Here is a 16,957-nt window from a genome sequence, read left to right as displayed (position 1 = left end):
AGAGATTTTTCTAGTTTTTAGTTAGAGCTTTTACACGACCAAGGGTCACTGTAACTCACATGGCCAAACACCTTAAAAAGAAAACCCTTTTGTTCTTGTAGCAGTCCTTTTTTTTCAATTAACATTTTTCTATAGACTTGTGTAATAAAATTAGATGTGTATTTCCTGTGGAAAACATTCCTTAATAATTGACTTAAAGCTTTTTTGGAGACATGTGAGAATGTGTTCTGACTTTTTGACATCCAGAATGAGAAAATTGTACCTCCTCGTTGTTCCCTGTCAGCCCATTTTTGTCCGTCTCTACAGATGTGTCCTGGTGGTATCTCCTGCTACTAAACAAACAGGGCTAGGCTGAACCATGACCAGCCAGAAGAGGACATCACCTCGGGGATCCAGCAGCCATTTTGTAGGCAGTGGCAAGAGGCAAGATGGCCATCGAGGCTTGGAATATTAGTCTGTCTAAGATCAGATAATAGCAAAAATAGTATTAGTCTGCTATCCTACCGTTTTAGGGATAGAGAACTTTTATACGTGGTTTGTGCCATTATGCTGTATCTTTACACTCTAGGAAAGAACAGAAAGAAGGAAGAGTGACAGAGGTTGGTGGGCTCTGGGTCACTGTGTTCCTCTGACAGAACCCCTTTGGGATTTTGTTGGTAGGTAGAACTCAACAGGGCTGCCTCTTTTAACACAACCCACTTCCAGTTAGGAGGACCATCTCTGTTGATAGCAGCCAAGAATGGGCCCATTCTCAGATAATAGTAACCTAAAAAGTTTTGTTATGGATCAGGGAAGGTATCTAAGAAGCCGTGATGTGAGCTTCTGCTGTTTTCTCTTCTCTGGGTCTTTTTTACCCTCGAGTTGTCTGGCCTCTTTGCATTATTTGCTCTTTTCAGTCTTTCCAGAGAGCTTTCTCCACCTTGCTTCTCTTTACGTTCTTCAGCAGAGCCATTCGGCACCTTCCACTATCATTAAAATTCAGATGAGCCCATCCCCGGTCTCTGTGTCAAATTCCAGCTCCACCTGCCAGCTGGATGTCTCAAGAATTTTACAGTCACTCAGAATTGCAAACTGCACCTGTCCAAAATACATCCTCAGTTTATTTAAGTGCCAAGTCTCCTCTCAGAGCCTCAGTTCTCGTGGCTGCCCCTCAGCCTCCCCTGCAGTTAACTGTCTGCCCTGACTGACGTCTTGTTCTTCTTTGTCCTCCGCCGCGAATAGTCCCCAGTTTGGAGACTGGAAACTTGCTCTCACGTGATCCTTTTCCTCTTTCCTCTTGCTGGTATATCTGATGAAACCTCCTCTTTGGCTCTAGTTCTGCCCTCTATTTTATACACAACTGTCATTTTTAATATTTTTGTATCTTGAAACAAGTTCCAGTCTGTCGTGGAATGAATTGTGTCCCCCCCAATTTGTATGTTGAAACCCTAATATCTCTGAATATGAGTGTATTAGGGATTACCCTTGCAGAGAAAATAAAGTCAATGTGAGTCATTAGAGTGAGCCTTAATCCAATATGATGGGTGTCCTTACTAAAAAAAGGGAATTGAAACACAGAAATGTACAGAGAGAAGACCATACTAAGACACAGAAAGACAATCTACGAGCCAAATAGAGACCTCAGAGGAAACCAACCCTGCCAACACCTTGGTCTCAGAATTCTTCCTCCATCCAGCTCCCACTCACAGGGTAAGGCTCTACCCCAGTGAGAATATTGGATTCCTAAATGTTTTTACATGAGTTCACTTGGAGGGCAGTGGTTCTACTCTGAGAGAAGCAAACCAACATGACAAGTTACCACTCTATCCAGTGCCCAGAGTGTGGCTCAGATATTTTGCTCGGGGCAGGAGATGTTACTCAAGAACAGAGCTGCAAATTTCTCACCAGAGGATCTAATTTTACTTAAAACATAGTGTGGGGAAGTTCAAGCCTAAGAGCACTCTCAAAAACCATGGCTCCTCTTAATTAAGAGCAATAAAGCTAAACCACAGGTGAGTTGCTTTAGCAGAGAGAATCAGGCAAAAGGCATTGAATAAGATCCTGCCTGGGGTCAGAACAAAGCTTTAAAGACTGGCCCCCAAACTATCCCTGTCTGAAATTAATTGGAACAGACTGTAGAGCAATTTGTGCCTCAGGCATAATAAAAAATAATAGAGCAACCAGTCAGCAATTATTGGGGCCTAACAACTGGGTGTAATACCCAATGAAGCACATAGCGTAAATGAGAGATGAGTGGAAGAGAAGGTCAAAGGGAACCGTGCTACAACTGTCATCCCAGGTGGTGTGTGCACACCAAGCCTACACATTCTGAGAAGCGACACCAAAGTCTTCACACTGTAGGGGGAAAGAGACTTCACCAAAATAGTCAAGCCAAATCACTAACCAACCAAACAAACAAAAACCACAAAGTAAGACCTGGAGAGGGGGTGAGGGAAATCATTACCCACAGCTGCTACAGTGCATTTCCTAAAATGTTTGGTTTTCAGCAGCAACAACAAAAATATGAGATAGGCAAAGGAACAGGAAAGCATGACCTATATGCTGGGGAAAAAAGGAGGCAAGAGAAATGGCCCGTGAAAGATTTCAGACGGCACAAAGGCTTCCAGGCTGCCATTATAAATGCATCCAACGAACTAAGGGAGGATACAATTCATGTAAGGGAAGATATGATGATTCTCATTAGAAAGATAATCAGTAAAGAGATAAACATTACCCAAAAAAGTATCAAATGGAAGTTTTGGAGTTGAAAATACAATGACTAAAGCGAAAAATCACTAGATGGGCTCGACAGTAGATATGAACAGAAGAATGAGAGAATTTGGAGAGATCAATACAGATCAATGTAATCTGGAAAAAAAAAAAAAGAATAAAAATGAGTGAAAACCCCCTGAGAAATGTGGGACCCCATTAACTACAGCAACATACGTGTAATGGGAGTACTAGAAGGAGAGAGCGAGAGGAGCATAAAAAATATTTGAAATTACAGCTGAAAGCCCCAAATTTGCTCAAAACATCAACCTACACCTCCAAGTAATTAAAAAAAACTCCAAGCAGGATACAGTCTAGAGAAAGATCTACACTAAGACCTATCATGGTAGGTAAAAATACTGAAAGCCAAAAACAAAGAAACTGGAAAGCAGCAAGAAGAAAAGGAGTCAAAGGCCTCTCCCAAGCTAGTGACTGGGGAGCACCTCTCCCTCTGCTGGGGTCTGGCTTCCTCCCACCTTCCCTGAGTCCCTCAGATTAGATCCCTCTTCCAGTGCTAACAAAGCAGAAACTACTTCACCTTTTATAACTCATTCCACATGTAGTCAGAGTTGGCCACATAGTCTGTGAGGCCTAGTTAAAAAATGAGCAGACCCTGTTCTAAATTTATTAAGAGGGCACCTGGGTGGCTCAGTTGGTTGGGCGTCTGCCTTCGGCTCAAGTCATGATCCCAGGGTCCTGGGATCGAGCCCCGCATTGGGCTCCTTGCTCAGTAGGGAGGCTGCTTCTCCCTCTCCTTCTGCCTGCTGCTCCCCCTGCTTGTGCTCCCTGTCAAATAAATACATAAAATATTTAAAATAAATAAATACATGTATTAAGGAATTCAAGATGATGGTAGCAAAGCATTAGTATCAAGCTCAGGAACTTCCGGGCCCTGAGCTCTGAATGGCTCAAGTCCATGCCCTCGAAGCCAGCCCTGCCGAGTTGCTCACTCAAAGTCTTTCTTACTAGATCTTACGAATCATGCAGGCCGGGTACACAGGTGGTCTCTCCCTGGCTCTCCACTAAGTCCTTTAGTCTTTCCCAGCAGTCAGGAGGCACTCAGTGAGTCTGTCAGCGTACAGAAGTTCCCTAACTCAGCTTTTTTGTTTTGCTTGGATATAAAAACATAGGTAATAATTACTTCCCTGTATGGTTAACTATTACCATTTATAAAAGCTTCTTTCACTGTGTTTTATTTAGCCTGTTGGCCTTTTCAGAAAAGTATAGACTGCTTCTGCCTGATTATTATACATTTACCTGGCAGTTCTTAAATAACTTCACGTGTATAGACCTACAGATCAGAATATGCCATTTTTCTGAGTTGGCCTAGTAGGTATGCATGTTTTCGGTTTCATTCCACATTTACTTAAAAAGTATCCCACTGTATTAACCACTGTTAGCTTTGCTTTTAAGTACTCACACATTTCTAGACTTCCGAACTTTTTGGTGAAAAATTACATTAGCTTTGGATTCCGTTTACAAAGCTCACACTTCAGAAGTCTCCAGCTCCTCCACTATGTGTATAGCGGGTCACAGCAGGTGTGAACAGGTAGATGGTAGGGAGTAGATATAGGTTGGGTCTTTGGAAATCTACCCAATTTCTCTGTGTCTATTTCATTCCTAATGAAATAGGGATATTACACTTGCCTCATAAATTGTACTGAAGATAGTTATAGGCGTCTTACATAGGCACCTAGGAGGGTCGCTAAAACTTAGATATGCAATGGCTGTCACCTGCCCATCCGTCTCATGTGGCAAGGTGATGCTTGGGTCTGCGTGGGTTACTATGATCTCTTTCTTGATCTCCCCCAAGCTCCCATTGCTAAGTAAGAATTACTGGAATTACTGGAAGAATTACTGGATGCTTCACAATTCTTAAAATTCTTCTGATTCAAGCGTGTTAATAATTAGCATTAATTAGCATTAATCACATCCCTGCAGATCAATGGAGATTAAGTCCCTACTAATGCCACATTGCAAAAGCGTGCCTTCTGAAATGATGGAGTTGTAAAATTCTCACAGTGAAGTGCAACTTTTCAATGCATGTGTCAACCACACATTTTCAAATAAAGAATCTCATTATACTTTTTAAAAAGTATTTAATCCCAGGGGCCCCTGAGTGGTATGGTTAAGCATCCAATCCTTGGTTTTGGCTCAGGTCCTGATCCCAGGGTCATGAGACTGAGTCCTTTGTCGGGCTCCGAACTCAGCGAGGCGCCTGCTTGAGTTTCTCTCTCCTTCTCCCTCCACACCTCCCCATGCGCACACGCTCTCTCTCTCCAGAAGAGATGGATAAATCTTTTTAAAAATAAATAAAATTTTAAAAAGTATTTAATCCCATGACTCACTTGGTGATCTTCAGTTTAATGAAGTTAGCAGGCTAATACCTGTCTAATGAAGCATCGGTGATCTTTACTAACGTATTTTTCCTTATTAAATACAAAATAAACCACTACAAACTATAGTCACCATCATCAGATGAAAGCCATGGAACAAGTAGACTAGCCATAAAAAAAAGTTTATTAAAAAAATAGACAACATATGTAAACATTTTTCAGTCACAAGGCTTCATAATACAGCATAACAGGCTCAGGCCTTAAGTTTCTGCAGTGGGAGCACCTTCAACGTTGACTCATGGTAATCAGCTTAATTTCTCTTTCAACGAGCTAGTAAGTCTACATGAAAATAAATAGCCAGATTCTGCTAAACATCCTAGCACACATAGAAAATCACAAATATACAACAGATCTCAGCAAAAAACAACAATTTGCTGGAATGCGAGATTGAATCCTGGTATTGCAATTATCTTTTTAATGTAGCTTCATTTCTAAATTCATCATAATGTCCAGTGGACTGAAACAGAGCTACATGGGAGCAGGAACAGGGCAGAGGGGGAAGACAGATGAACACCCACCGCTACCCTCCACCCCTACTCACACACACACACACACACACACACACACACACACACACAGTGTTTTGGCAGAAGCGAAACTGAGTTTCTATACTTCTTTTACGTGCTATTTTAGGCATGTATTTACTTTACTTTTAGCAGGAAATACATGCCCCCCAATGACTGAACATAGAATGAAGCAGCCAGCCAGAGTTTCAAATGTGATACAATTTTGGGGAAATCAGATTTTGATTTTGTTCTTTAACAATCTCCCCAAAGTGAAGCCGAGTCATAGAACAGACCGTAATGCGACAAAACAAAGTGAAGTACCTGAGATTTTGCTGCAAGAATTTTAAACCCAGGATTGTTTTCCTTGGGGTCGAATGCACTCATGTTGATAGAATCCTTTCAATGCTCTGTTCACCATCTGCGGGGCCATACCTGCCAAGTCACTTGATGTGTCGAGTGGCCAAAGAGTATCGTTTTCTTGTTTCTGCTATAGGTGGGCGTTTTATCACAGCTGATTTAAACTGCCGACATTTCAGTTATTCAGGAAACCTTAACCAAGGTAAAGTTTTAAATGAAATGTCAAGTGATGTTTGCAATTTAGTTTTTCCTTGCATGCCAAATGTTAAGTATTTATTGTCATCCAAAATAACCACATTTTAGTGGCAGAAGGGAAGCATAACGGAACTTGACCAAAGAGTTCAGACAAATTTACAAGCTCCTGGACAGCATTTCTGTAGTTTAATAACTCAGTAGTCTATTTGTATCATAGAGGTATGATTTTATAAAATAACTCACAAAATCATTTCAAATCATTTAAAATCCTGATCTGCTACCCCAAATCCATTTAAAATCCTGTATCTGAAAATAATCCATATTGGTCATTTCCACCATGTCAACTTATCTTTGCAGATGTCTAACATTTTTCCACAATTTACTGAAGCATGAAGATAACTACAAAACACTTAAATTCAAACAGTGGCACTGTTTCTTGATTTGGCAGTGTTTCTCTCTAACGGTATTTGGGGTTATCAGAATAATCACATATTTGTATAGAGAAAAATAAAATGGAATGACATGAACGTTTACGATGAATACCTATGTCACTTAATTTTTAAAAATCCTACTACAAAATGAAAAAGATTTTTAGTCTGGAGACTGAGTAAGTGGCTCCTGACGAAACAAGAACCCTTTCTATAGGAAGAACCTACCGATTAGTCTTGCTCAGGGGGACATAATGTGGTCTTAGCCAAATGCCCATGACTCACTGACCTTTTAAAGATCCGTTTTGGAGGACGCCCGGGTGGCTCAGTCGGTTAAGCGTCTGCCTTCGGCTCAGGTCATGATCCCAGGGTCCAGGGATGGAGCCCCGCATCGGGCTCCTTGACCACCCCGCTTCTCCCTCTCCCTCTGCCTGCTGCTCCCCCTGCTTGTGCTCTTTCTCTCTGACAAATAAATAAATAAAATTTAAAAAAATCCATTTTGGGGTTCTGATGGATAACATTTTTAGAAGTTACATTCATTAAAACGGTTGCAAGTTACATTCAGTAAAATTTCCTCAGGGAGAAAGAGGCATAATCCATGTGACGCCTCGACATATCCATGCGTCGTAAGCCCACTGCTCAGTTCAGGGGGTGTCACTGGGGCTCACCATCTATTCTGGTCTTCAATGTTTTAAAAATACATACCTTTACTGACTAATATCACATAATTCTTGGCTTTTTGTTGCACAAATAACAAAAGAAACAAAACAAGAGAGAGAGGAAGGAAGGGAGGCGGGAGGGAGGAAGGAAGAAAGAGGAAGAAGGAAAGGCGACCGGCGAGCAAACAAAGGGAGGGACAAACACGGCGCACCCCATTCCGATCTGGGTTTGGGGGATGCTGGTGAGAACCAACGAAGCGTTACAACTGCGCTTCAGGTCACTGTACCCAGCATAGCTTTACGTTGCTGCACGTTTCTCGTTTCACACTCGTTTACACTTGTTTTGCACATTCCAAGTTACTACATAAGATTCCAGTAGCCAAAAAACGACAGGCCGCTAACGGCAATCACATACATTTTTTCGGGAAGGCTGACATCCCTTACGACTTCAGTAACATGGCCACAGCTTTCGAAAACACAGCAGCATTTAACAGTTCAAATTGTTCTCATTTGTTCACCTTAAAAACAAAACGAAACACAGAAATGCTCCAACAACATAAGGCACTTAAGACAGAAACTCCTTCTCCCGCTGCCGCCCAGACGGTCGGCTGGCTCTGCTCGTCATCCCGCCCAAAGGCACCGGGCCGTCCCTGCTCTGGCCTTGGGCGTCGGCGTCCAGGAGGGAAGGCACGTGGGGTGTAGTCCTGTCCTCGGCCCCCCCGGGGGGACAAGCGGTGGGGGCAGTCGGACCCGGCCCCACAGAGAGCACCTGTGCCTGCCTGGTGGGCTGTGACTCCGAGCGGCTCCTGAAGGCTGGAAGGCGAGGTGGGGGCACCGGGGCGCCCGCTCTTTGTTTTTCCGGCGGGGCCTCCCTTGGCGGGGAGCACCAGGGCGTTCCCAGAGTCCACTCCGGGGGCAGGTCCGAGGCTCCGGGGTCTGAGCTGAGAGTTGCACCCGCAGCAGCTGCTCGAGAAAGCAAAGACGGTGCGCAGTTAGATCGCGACTTCCAAGCCAGCCAACATGCAGACACGTAACTAGGAGGACCGATCAATTAGGGGGTCACTTTCAAGGGAGCTTCAACAAAACACCCTCAGCACACACCTTTCCAAAGTATTGGGATACTGTGTGTGTTTGTGTATGAAGAAGTAGCTGCAACGTTGGAAGGGGTGTTTCTGCCCGGGGAAAATTAGAACCATGAACACAGCTCATCACCTCCACGGCACTTTGGGCCAACGATCACTAGGACTATCTTAGAAACAGGGGAAGTTTCAAGATGGATTAGACTAAAGGTTTTAAAGGGTTTTTTTGTTTTTTTTTTTTTTAATCATGGGCAACATGATGAAACTTCACTTTCAAATTATGATCTGAAAAAAATGGATGGCAGCAAGAAAGCAGTTAGATTTTAGATTTTATATGTCGCCCCTTCTCTTTCTTGTCCCAAAGTCTGGACCCCTCGCCACTCTAGCACATAATTCCTGGCTTATAAGAGGAAAAAAAATGGTCTCTCATGGGATTACTGTCCTCGGATTTCTCCTGTGTAGTCCTCAATTACTAATAGCTATTGCCTTACAAAAGAGGAATACATTTATCTAAAGACGATGGACAATAAACTGAAAAAAAAATCACTTCTGGGCAGGACGCTGGGAGAGGAAAGAAATAGAATGGAAACAGTTTCGGTTTCAATCACAGTGTACAGCGAGCCATACAGCACAACTCTGTACAGTGGAAAAGGCATTTTCGTACACATGACCTCGCTTAATACTCATAACATGTATTTGTAATTAATATACAAAAGAAATAATAGGCCCCACACAGCGTGTTTGGCTCTTCCCCCAGCTAAAATTCAGCCTGACAGTAAGCCGAGCAGTGACGCCGGGGGTAGCAGAGGACGGCTTATCACAGGGGAGGCTGGGCGGCCAGTTGGAGCTCCAGCCCTCCCACCAGTCATTGGTTCAGATGTGGGCAAATGACCTATCCTCTCTCCTGTGAGGGGCTTGGGGCAGTTATTCCCCACCTGCCCGTTCTGTTTCAGTTTGCTAGCATACACTGGCGCTGCTGAGATCAAGTATGCCTTTCTCAGAATTCAAATAATAAAGTCAAATAAAAGAGCAGGGTAAAATTCGAGGAGCCGTATTAACTGTGCAAACAAGCTTGTCCAGCGTGACCACTTGGAAAAGATACAAGCGGGCATCCACCCAACTTCACGTTCTAATCTCTGTGGTGGGGATTTGTACTTTGACCCAACTAATGCAACCTACGTGGGGTCTGACAAGCATTTCCCTCGGACAGGGTTCGTCTGTGATGTGATGCTCGTTCTTTCGAAGAAGCAGAATAAGGCACATTCCCGCGCGTCCGCTCTAGGAGAGGAGGAGACGGGTTTTTCCATCGACTGCGATCAGTCTCAAGTCTTGGCGTGCAGGTCGGCTCGTGACTACGTCCCCCGATGGCCGCGCAAAAACCTGGAGCGGGCACCTCGGGGTCCGAAGCGACGTGCGGGCTGCCCTCGGACGGCTCTGCGCTGTCCGCCTGCAGCAAGCACTTGGTGGAAAGAGAGGGCCCGGACAGAAGGCTCATGGCCCCCGGCGGAGGGAGTAAGGGCGGGCTGCTGGCCCTCTCGCCCGTAGACGGTGGCCTTGTGGAAGGACTGGCCCCGCCTCGGGACTTGGGAGCCCACTGGAAGATCCCCTCACGTTTCTTCTTTTCTTCTTTGGGCAACAGTCCTCCGGCAGCCTGTGCTTGGTGAAGCTCTCTGAGATCCAGCCCCAGAGCGACGGACGCCAGCAGCACGGTGCAGCCGTACAGGGCAGACTCCGTCTTCTTCCTCTGGGGGGACCTGCTCCGACTACTTGAAGGGGTCACCTGAGGAGGGCTTGCAGCAGGGCTCGAAGAGGGGCCCTCCTCCCGGCTTCCGGGCTCTCCTGGATCCTCTCTCTGGCCATCTTTCCAAAGAGGTAGATCAACGTAGGCTTGGCTAGGAGATTTTATTTGCTTTGGTTTTCTGTGTTCTGATCCATCAGGGGAAAGTTTTGGCTCTTCAGAAGCACCTAAACAAAGATATAAATTGTACCTGTTAAGTACAATTCGAAGGAAAAATAATTCAAACTATACTATAAAACAAGGCTAAAATCTAATAAACATTCTAAGTCAAAGCACACGGAGTCCTTTTCAGTTCAGCAAACCGTTCATCCAGGAGCACCTGAAGGAAAGGGAGCCTGGGGCACAGACCTCACGGTCCCCTGCACAGGGAGCAGCGAGCACGCCATCTGCTGTTCCCTGTCCTTCAGGAAATGGTTCTTCACCGGCACGGGCACTAGTTATTATTGTCACAGCAAGTGACAGAAACGCCCACACCCACATGCAGGGCCCGCAACGTGTCAGACAACACATGCCCTTTGCTTCCTCTCAGCGTGTCGGGCCCGGTTATCCGTAGCTCACCTGCGTGTACAAGAACCAACAGGCCCCAGATCAGTGGTTCTGAGTGTGCCTCCTGGCCCAGAGCTCCAGCATCCCCTGGAAACTTGCAGAAATGTGAATTCCCGACCCACTCCAGACTGTGGAGTCAGAAATTCTACCGCTGAAGCCCAGGGGTCTGTGTTTAATAAGCCTTTATTCAAGTTTGGGAGCCACAGTACTAGAGGATGATTCTCCAAAGAGGCCCCAAAGGGTAACAAATTAGATCAGCTAAAGAACAAGCAGTCACTGTTATCACAGACGTGCTCAGCAGTGAGTGAACAAAAACAACACATGCCTTAATCCATGTTCCAAGCAATCACAACAGAGCCTCCCATGACTTCCCCAGTATTATGTCTGATAACACCTGAGTGTGATCCAGAATCCAGATAAGCCAAGACACCAGCTTTGCCCCCAACGAGCTGGTGGTGCTCTTCCCACCATCCCTGTCCTTCGGGGTGCCCTCTTCTTCCTCTGCCTGGCCTCCTTCCACACTCTCACACTGACCCCAAGCTCCCTCTTCCCCCAGAAAGCCCTCTGTCAAAGTACCCCCTGATGCCAACACAGCCTAAGGCGGCCCATCCCCCCACCTGCAATCTCAGCTTCCTCCAAAGCTCCCCCACCCTTGCATCTTTGGTTTTTGTACTTTGAGATCACGGTCCAGACGTGCATGCCAGCAGATGGTAGGCTTCTGCCGGCTTCTGACCACCTGTTTGCCTATTTAAATTTGGAAGGATCTCCCCTGGATAGTACGCTCATCACGTAGGCATGGAATGCATTTGGGTGAAATGAATATACATCACATACGTGCCCAGCACGTGTAACGGGTAACAAATTATCAGCCCATCATTTAAAACACAAGAGTGAGGGAATGCTATCGACAAGTGAAATTCATTGACTTAAAAGTACATTGGGCATTTCCTAATGTGTGTTCATGGGTCCCTTTACTGGTCAGTAAAGCAGAATCTTCCCCCTGAAGTGGGCATGAACTTACGGTGGCCCATGTAACCTTCCCTTTTGATTACTGATGACCAGCATCTGTAAGCCCTCAAACCAAGGTAAATATCTACATAACATCAAAATGTGTCCTTTGAGGATTCATTTAGGCATCTGACAGGTGGTGAGTGTCCGCTGTGTTCCAGGCACTGCGAGTGGTAAACAAAACTGATAAAATCCGTGACATCCCAGTTTGGGAGTGAAACAGAACACACACATTAAGGGCGTCAATGTAGGCAAGTAAGAATTTCCGGTAAGAGCTATGACTAAACAAGACTGGGTCATGAGACACAGGGATGGGGTGTGATGCTGCGTCAGTGAATGGTCAGGAAAAGCTCTCAGGAGACCGGGGGCTGAGACACAACTACTCAGGAGGACAGGACCACACAGACGGGCGGTGGGAGGGGCCACGCAGGAGGGACACACGAGTGTGTCATTCTCATTAACTCATCAAGTGAACTTCCAGAGTTCACTTAATGGAGCTTGAGCAGAGCCGGCCAGATATATCCTAGTATTTCCTCCAACTGTCCTGTGGAGGACTTACTAATGGGTCAGAACATTCTAAAACAAATAAATAAAAGAATTGAGGTGGGGGAAAAAGGGAGGACTTTTCTGATTAATCTCCCCGTTTAGTTACAAATAATGAAAAATATACTCTAGGTTGAACAGTTTTATTACAATTAGCTGTTCTTCCTTAGTCTTCAAACCATATTGGACAATAAATTGCAACATGTAATAAGAGGGCAACCTCTCCCTTTCCGACGCAAGAGTCAGAATGTCATCGTGAACGTGACAGCAGGAAGCACTGAGCACCCGTCCTGTGTGTGCCCACATGTACCTGTGCACGTCCTCATGACAATGCAAAAGAGAAGTGAACGTGGATGGTGAGTGACGGGATGCTTGTTGAATTAAGCACGGCCCTGAGGACGAATTCAAGAAGTGGACACCATGTTCTGCGAAAACATCTTTAATCTGGCCACAGTGTCCAAGGGTGGCCTTCATTGCCAAGTTTAAAGACCAATTTTCTTTCCTCCGGTGATGACAATCCTTGAGGTTTTTCAACACCATCTTTCTTCAGCCTTTTAATATCTGAACACTGAATAGGATACTAAGTATTGAAAATAATTATGATTCCTCTAAATTAAAGAGATTCCAAGGTAATCCTCTCTAAGTACTGGTTTTCCATAGAGAACCTGCTTGACAAGATTTTGTCCTGTGAAGCAGTGGCAATGCAGCCGAAGACCACCCCTAAAGTCTCAGGAGAATGTCAGGATGTCCATATTTTCATAGTTGCTATCTCCTATACTATATTAACTCTACAGAATTAAGTATGAGACTAATTTTTCTGGTAGAGAATAGGAATTACAAATTCCCAAGGAGTAATGTGGAGCCTAATTACTTTCCGTCAGCACAGGACAGCAAGTAAGTTTTGAGCCTAAGTAAAGGTATACGCAGGACAACTTCTTGCTAACCTTCCCTGTGCTACTTGAAGGACCCCATGAAACTTTCAAAGCAAAGCGTCTAGAACACTCAGATGCTACATCTAAGTCGAACAGATTCTATTTGCTGAAGCAGATTTACCTGGTTGGTCCACAAATAATGAAGCCAACGGCATGGTTTTCGGATTCTTTATTAAGAGAGCTGACCAAGGGCTGTTGCCGTCCGAGAGAGGTCTTATTCTAAAAGAGAAAGACGTTTATTTTGATAGAACCACGTGACACACAAATTGGGTTTTGACAGATACATCCCAACGACATTTTTGAGTGGGAGAGGGACCACATTTGCACTGTTCTGAAGGGCTGACAAAGTACAAACAGAACGTGGAAATGAGACAGGAAATAGATCAAAGTGTTTTAACTGCCTCACTACGTAGTAACATAATTTAGTAGGACAGACTCATCCTAGAAATGAAATTAACATTCGGGTATCTCTGCACCATCCCAGTCGTGGTCTAGAAGTGAAGTCTGGCCAATGTGGAATTCTAGAAGGCACCGCTACCTGTCACAGTCTACGCTGACAGGCCGCTGGGTGTCACACACTTACCTTTCTTTGCTGTCACTTCTTTCTTTTATTTGAATTGAGTTGGGTCCCCAGGTACAACCTTTTTTCCTGAAGTTCTTTTTCACATCCTCAAATTCTTCTTGTCGGCTGACCGTGTTCCTTCCCCAGGTTTTATTGCTTTCGTCTGAAGTCACTAGGTGGAGAGCATCACTTATTAACCAACTACCAAAAAAACCTGAAGTCAGACCAATCCAGTCAGTCGTACAGCTCCCTCACTCGAGGAACGCCGACAGCGACAGCAAAGAAATGGGAAGGTGAGGAAGGGATTTCTCCCGCCCTACTGATGGCGTCTTCCTCTCATCATTAAAGTAGCCAAAAAGTGGAATGACTTAAAAGAAAAGACAAACTGAATCTAAGGAACAAAAGCCAATTTCTAGGTCGCAATTTCATCTGAGTCTTCGTTAGTCGTCACGAGTTCTCCGAAGCCACCACCACAGGCTGGCTACAGTCGCTTTTTCAAGCCTCCAGCTGTTGAGCGGTTGCCCCGCACTCCCCTTGCTTTTTCTCCCGGCCTCGCAGGGAGGTCCGCATCCACATTTAGTGTCTGTGTTTTGCTGACACCCTCCCACGCTATCCTTCTAGCCTTGAAGTGCACTTGCCCTTGGCGCCTGCAAGGGATTCAGGCATCATCAGGGACAGTGGCGCCTGTTCCTACAGACTTTGACAGCCAGGCCCGGGAGTAGACGGCCCAAAGCACAGTGCAAAACATCATGGCACATGTACAGAGGGGAGCGTTCCATGGCCACAGGGAATGAGGCTCAGATATGGAGAATGCCAAGTGTCTACGTTACAGGTTGCACAGACCCCATTTTATGAAATGTACATAAACACGTGTTTATGCACGTGTGTGTACAAACACAGACATCAAACTTTTATTCAAGTGTTGACCTTTGAGGGAGACATCTGCTTATGGAAAGATGGAAATTTCACTTCCTTATAAGCATTTTTTTTAGAATTGCCTGCATTATGGGTGATGCTTGATTTGTGTGTTTCAGTATTTCCACGTTTTAAAATAGATGTATCCCTGTGTACGGAGAGGCAAAATCCTCAGCACGAACGTAAAAATTCTGAATAAAATACTAGCAAACAAAATTCAGCAGCCCAGTAAAAGGATCATTCACTATGATCAAGTGGGATTTATCCCTGGGATGCAAGGATGGTTCAAGATATGCAAATCAATCAATGTGACACATCACATTAATAGAATGCAAGAAAAGAATCATATGGTCATCTCAATAGACACACACACACACACACACAAATTCGACAGAATTCAATATCCATTCATGTTAAAAACCCTTGACAAATTAGGCATAGAAGGACTATCTCTCAACAAAATAAAACCATGTATAATGAGCCCACAGCTACCATCATCTATATGGTGAAAAGCTGAAACTTTTCCTCTAAGATCAGGAACAAGAGTGCCCTCTCTCTCACCACTCCTATTCAACAGAGAAATGAAAGATCTCTATTCTGAAAACTGTAAAATAGTGATGAAAGAAATCAGAGAAGACATAAATAAATGGAAATGTATCCTGTGTTCATGGATTGGAAGAAGTGATACTGCTAAAATGTCAATACCACCCAAAGCTACCTAGAGATTCGATGCAATCCTAGCAAGATTCCAATGGCCCTTTTTACAGGAGTAGAAAACCCCTTCCTAAAATTTATATGGAATCCCAAAAGCCCACAAATAGCCAAAGAAATCTTGAGAAAGCACAAAGCAAGAGATATCATACTCCCTGATTTTAAGCAGTGCTATAAGTCATCAAAACAGTGTGGTACTGGCATAAAAACAGACAAACAGACCAACAGAACAGAACAGAGAGCCCAGAAGTAAACTCCACCATTTATGCTCAACTAATATTTGACCAGGGTGCCAAGACTACTCAATGGAGAAAAGACTCTTTAATATTCACATGTAAAAGAATGAAATTGAGCCCATATAGTATAACCACTCATAAAAATTGATTCAAAATAGATTAAAGGCTTAAATGTAAGACCTGAAACCATGAAACTCCTAGAATATAAGAATAAATATTTTTGACATGGGTCTTGGCCAAGGATTTTTTGGTTATCACACCAAAAGCACAAGCAACAAAATAAAAAATAAGTGGACTGCATCAAACTAAAAAGTGTCTATACAGCAAAAGAAACCATCAACAAAGTGGAAAGACCTATGCAGTGGGAAAAAATATTTGCGAACTATCTACCTGGTAAGGGACTAATAACCAATATATCAAAAAAAACCCCACAGAACTCAATAGCCAAAAAAATCAAGTAACCCGGTTCAAAAATAGGCAAAGTTCTTGAACAGACATTTCTCCAAAGAAGACATGGGAATGGCCAACAGGCACATGAAAGATGCTCAACATCACTAGTAATTAGGAAAATGCAAATCAAAACCGCAATGAGACATCACCTTGCGCCTTTTAGAATGGCCACCCTCAAGGAGACATGACATAACAAATACTGGCAGGGATGTGGAGACAAGGGAACCCTTGTGGACTGCTGGTGTGACAGCAAGTTGGTGCAGCCACCATGGGAAACAGTATGGAGGAGCCTCAAAAATGGAAAATAGAACTACCATATGATCTAGCAATTCCACGTCTAGGGATATACCCAAAGGAAATGGCAATACTAACTTGAAAAGATGTCTGTACCCCCATGTTCATAGCAGCTTTATGAACAATAGCCTAAACATGGAAACAACCCAAGTGTCCATCAATGGATGAATGTATATATACACAACGGAATGCTGCTCAACCATTAGAAAGAATGAGAGCTTGCCATTTCCAACAACATGGATGGACCCAGAGGACATTAATCTAAGTGAAACAAATCAGACAGAAAAAGACAAATACTATATGATCTCACTTATACACGGAATCTAAAAAAAAAGAAAAGAAAACTGACAGAAAAAGAGATCAGACTTAAAACCAGAGGTAGGGGGAATTGGAGGAACGTGGTCAAAAGGTATAAGATAAATTATAGTTTTAAGATAAATAAGTACTGGGAATATAATGTGTGGGATGACTATGGCCAACACTGCTGTATGATATAAAGAAAAGTTAAGAGAGTAAATCCAAATAGTTCTCATCACAAAGAGAAAAAACATTTTACCTTTTTCTTTTTTTCTTTCTTTTCTTTTTATTGTATCT

The 16,957-nt window shown here is 43.9% G+C and overlaps 1 protein-coding gene across 1 annotated transcript in view; it reads right to left on the bottom strand.

Annotated features, from left to right (window-relative positions):
* Nucleotides 1-7,722: 7,722 nt before the first annotated feature.
* Nucleotides 7,723-16,957, bottom strand: part of MAP3K21 (mitogen-activated protein kinase kinase kinase 21) — a 48,706-nt gene continuing 39,471 nt past the window's right edge. Inside the window, exons 7-10 of the mRNA XM_080823165.1 lie at nucleotides 13,779-13,929; nucleotides 13,317-13,414; nucleotides 9,548-10,333; nucleotides 7,723-8,252 (exon numbers count right to left, since the gene is read on the bottom strand). Of these exons, the coding sequence (XP_080679291.1) occupies nucleotides 7,855-8,252; nucleotides 9,548-10,333; nucleotides 13,317-13,414; nucleotides 13,779-13,929 (1,433 nt within the window). The 3' untranslated portion in view covers nucleotides 7,723-7,854. The remainder of the gene's footprint in view (nucleotides 8,253-9,547; nucleotides 10,334-13,316; nucleotides 13,415-13,778; nucleotides 13,930-16,957) is intronic.

Source organism: Martes martes, assembly GCF_963455335.1.
Source record: "Martes martes genome assembly, chromosome: 14".
In the NCBI taxonomy this organism is placed as follows: Eukaryota; Metazoa; Chordata; class Mammalia; order Carnivora; family Mustelidae; genus Martes; species Martes martes.
This window is presented reverse-complemented; position numbering and strand designations above follow the sequence as displayed.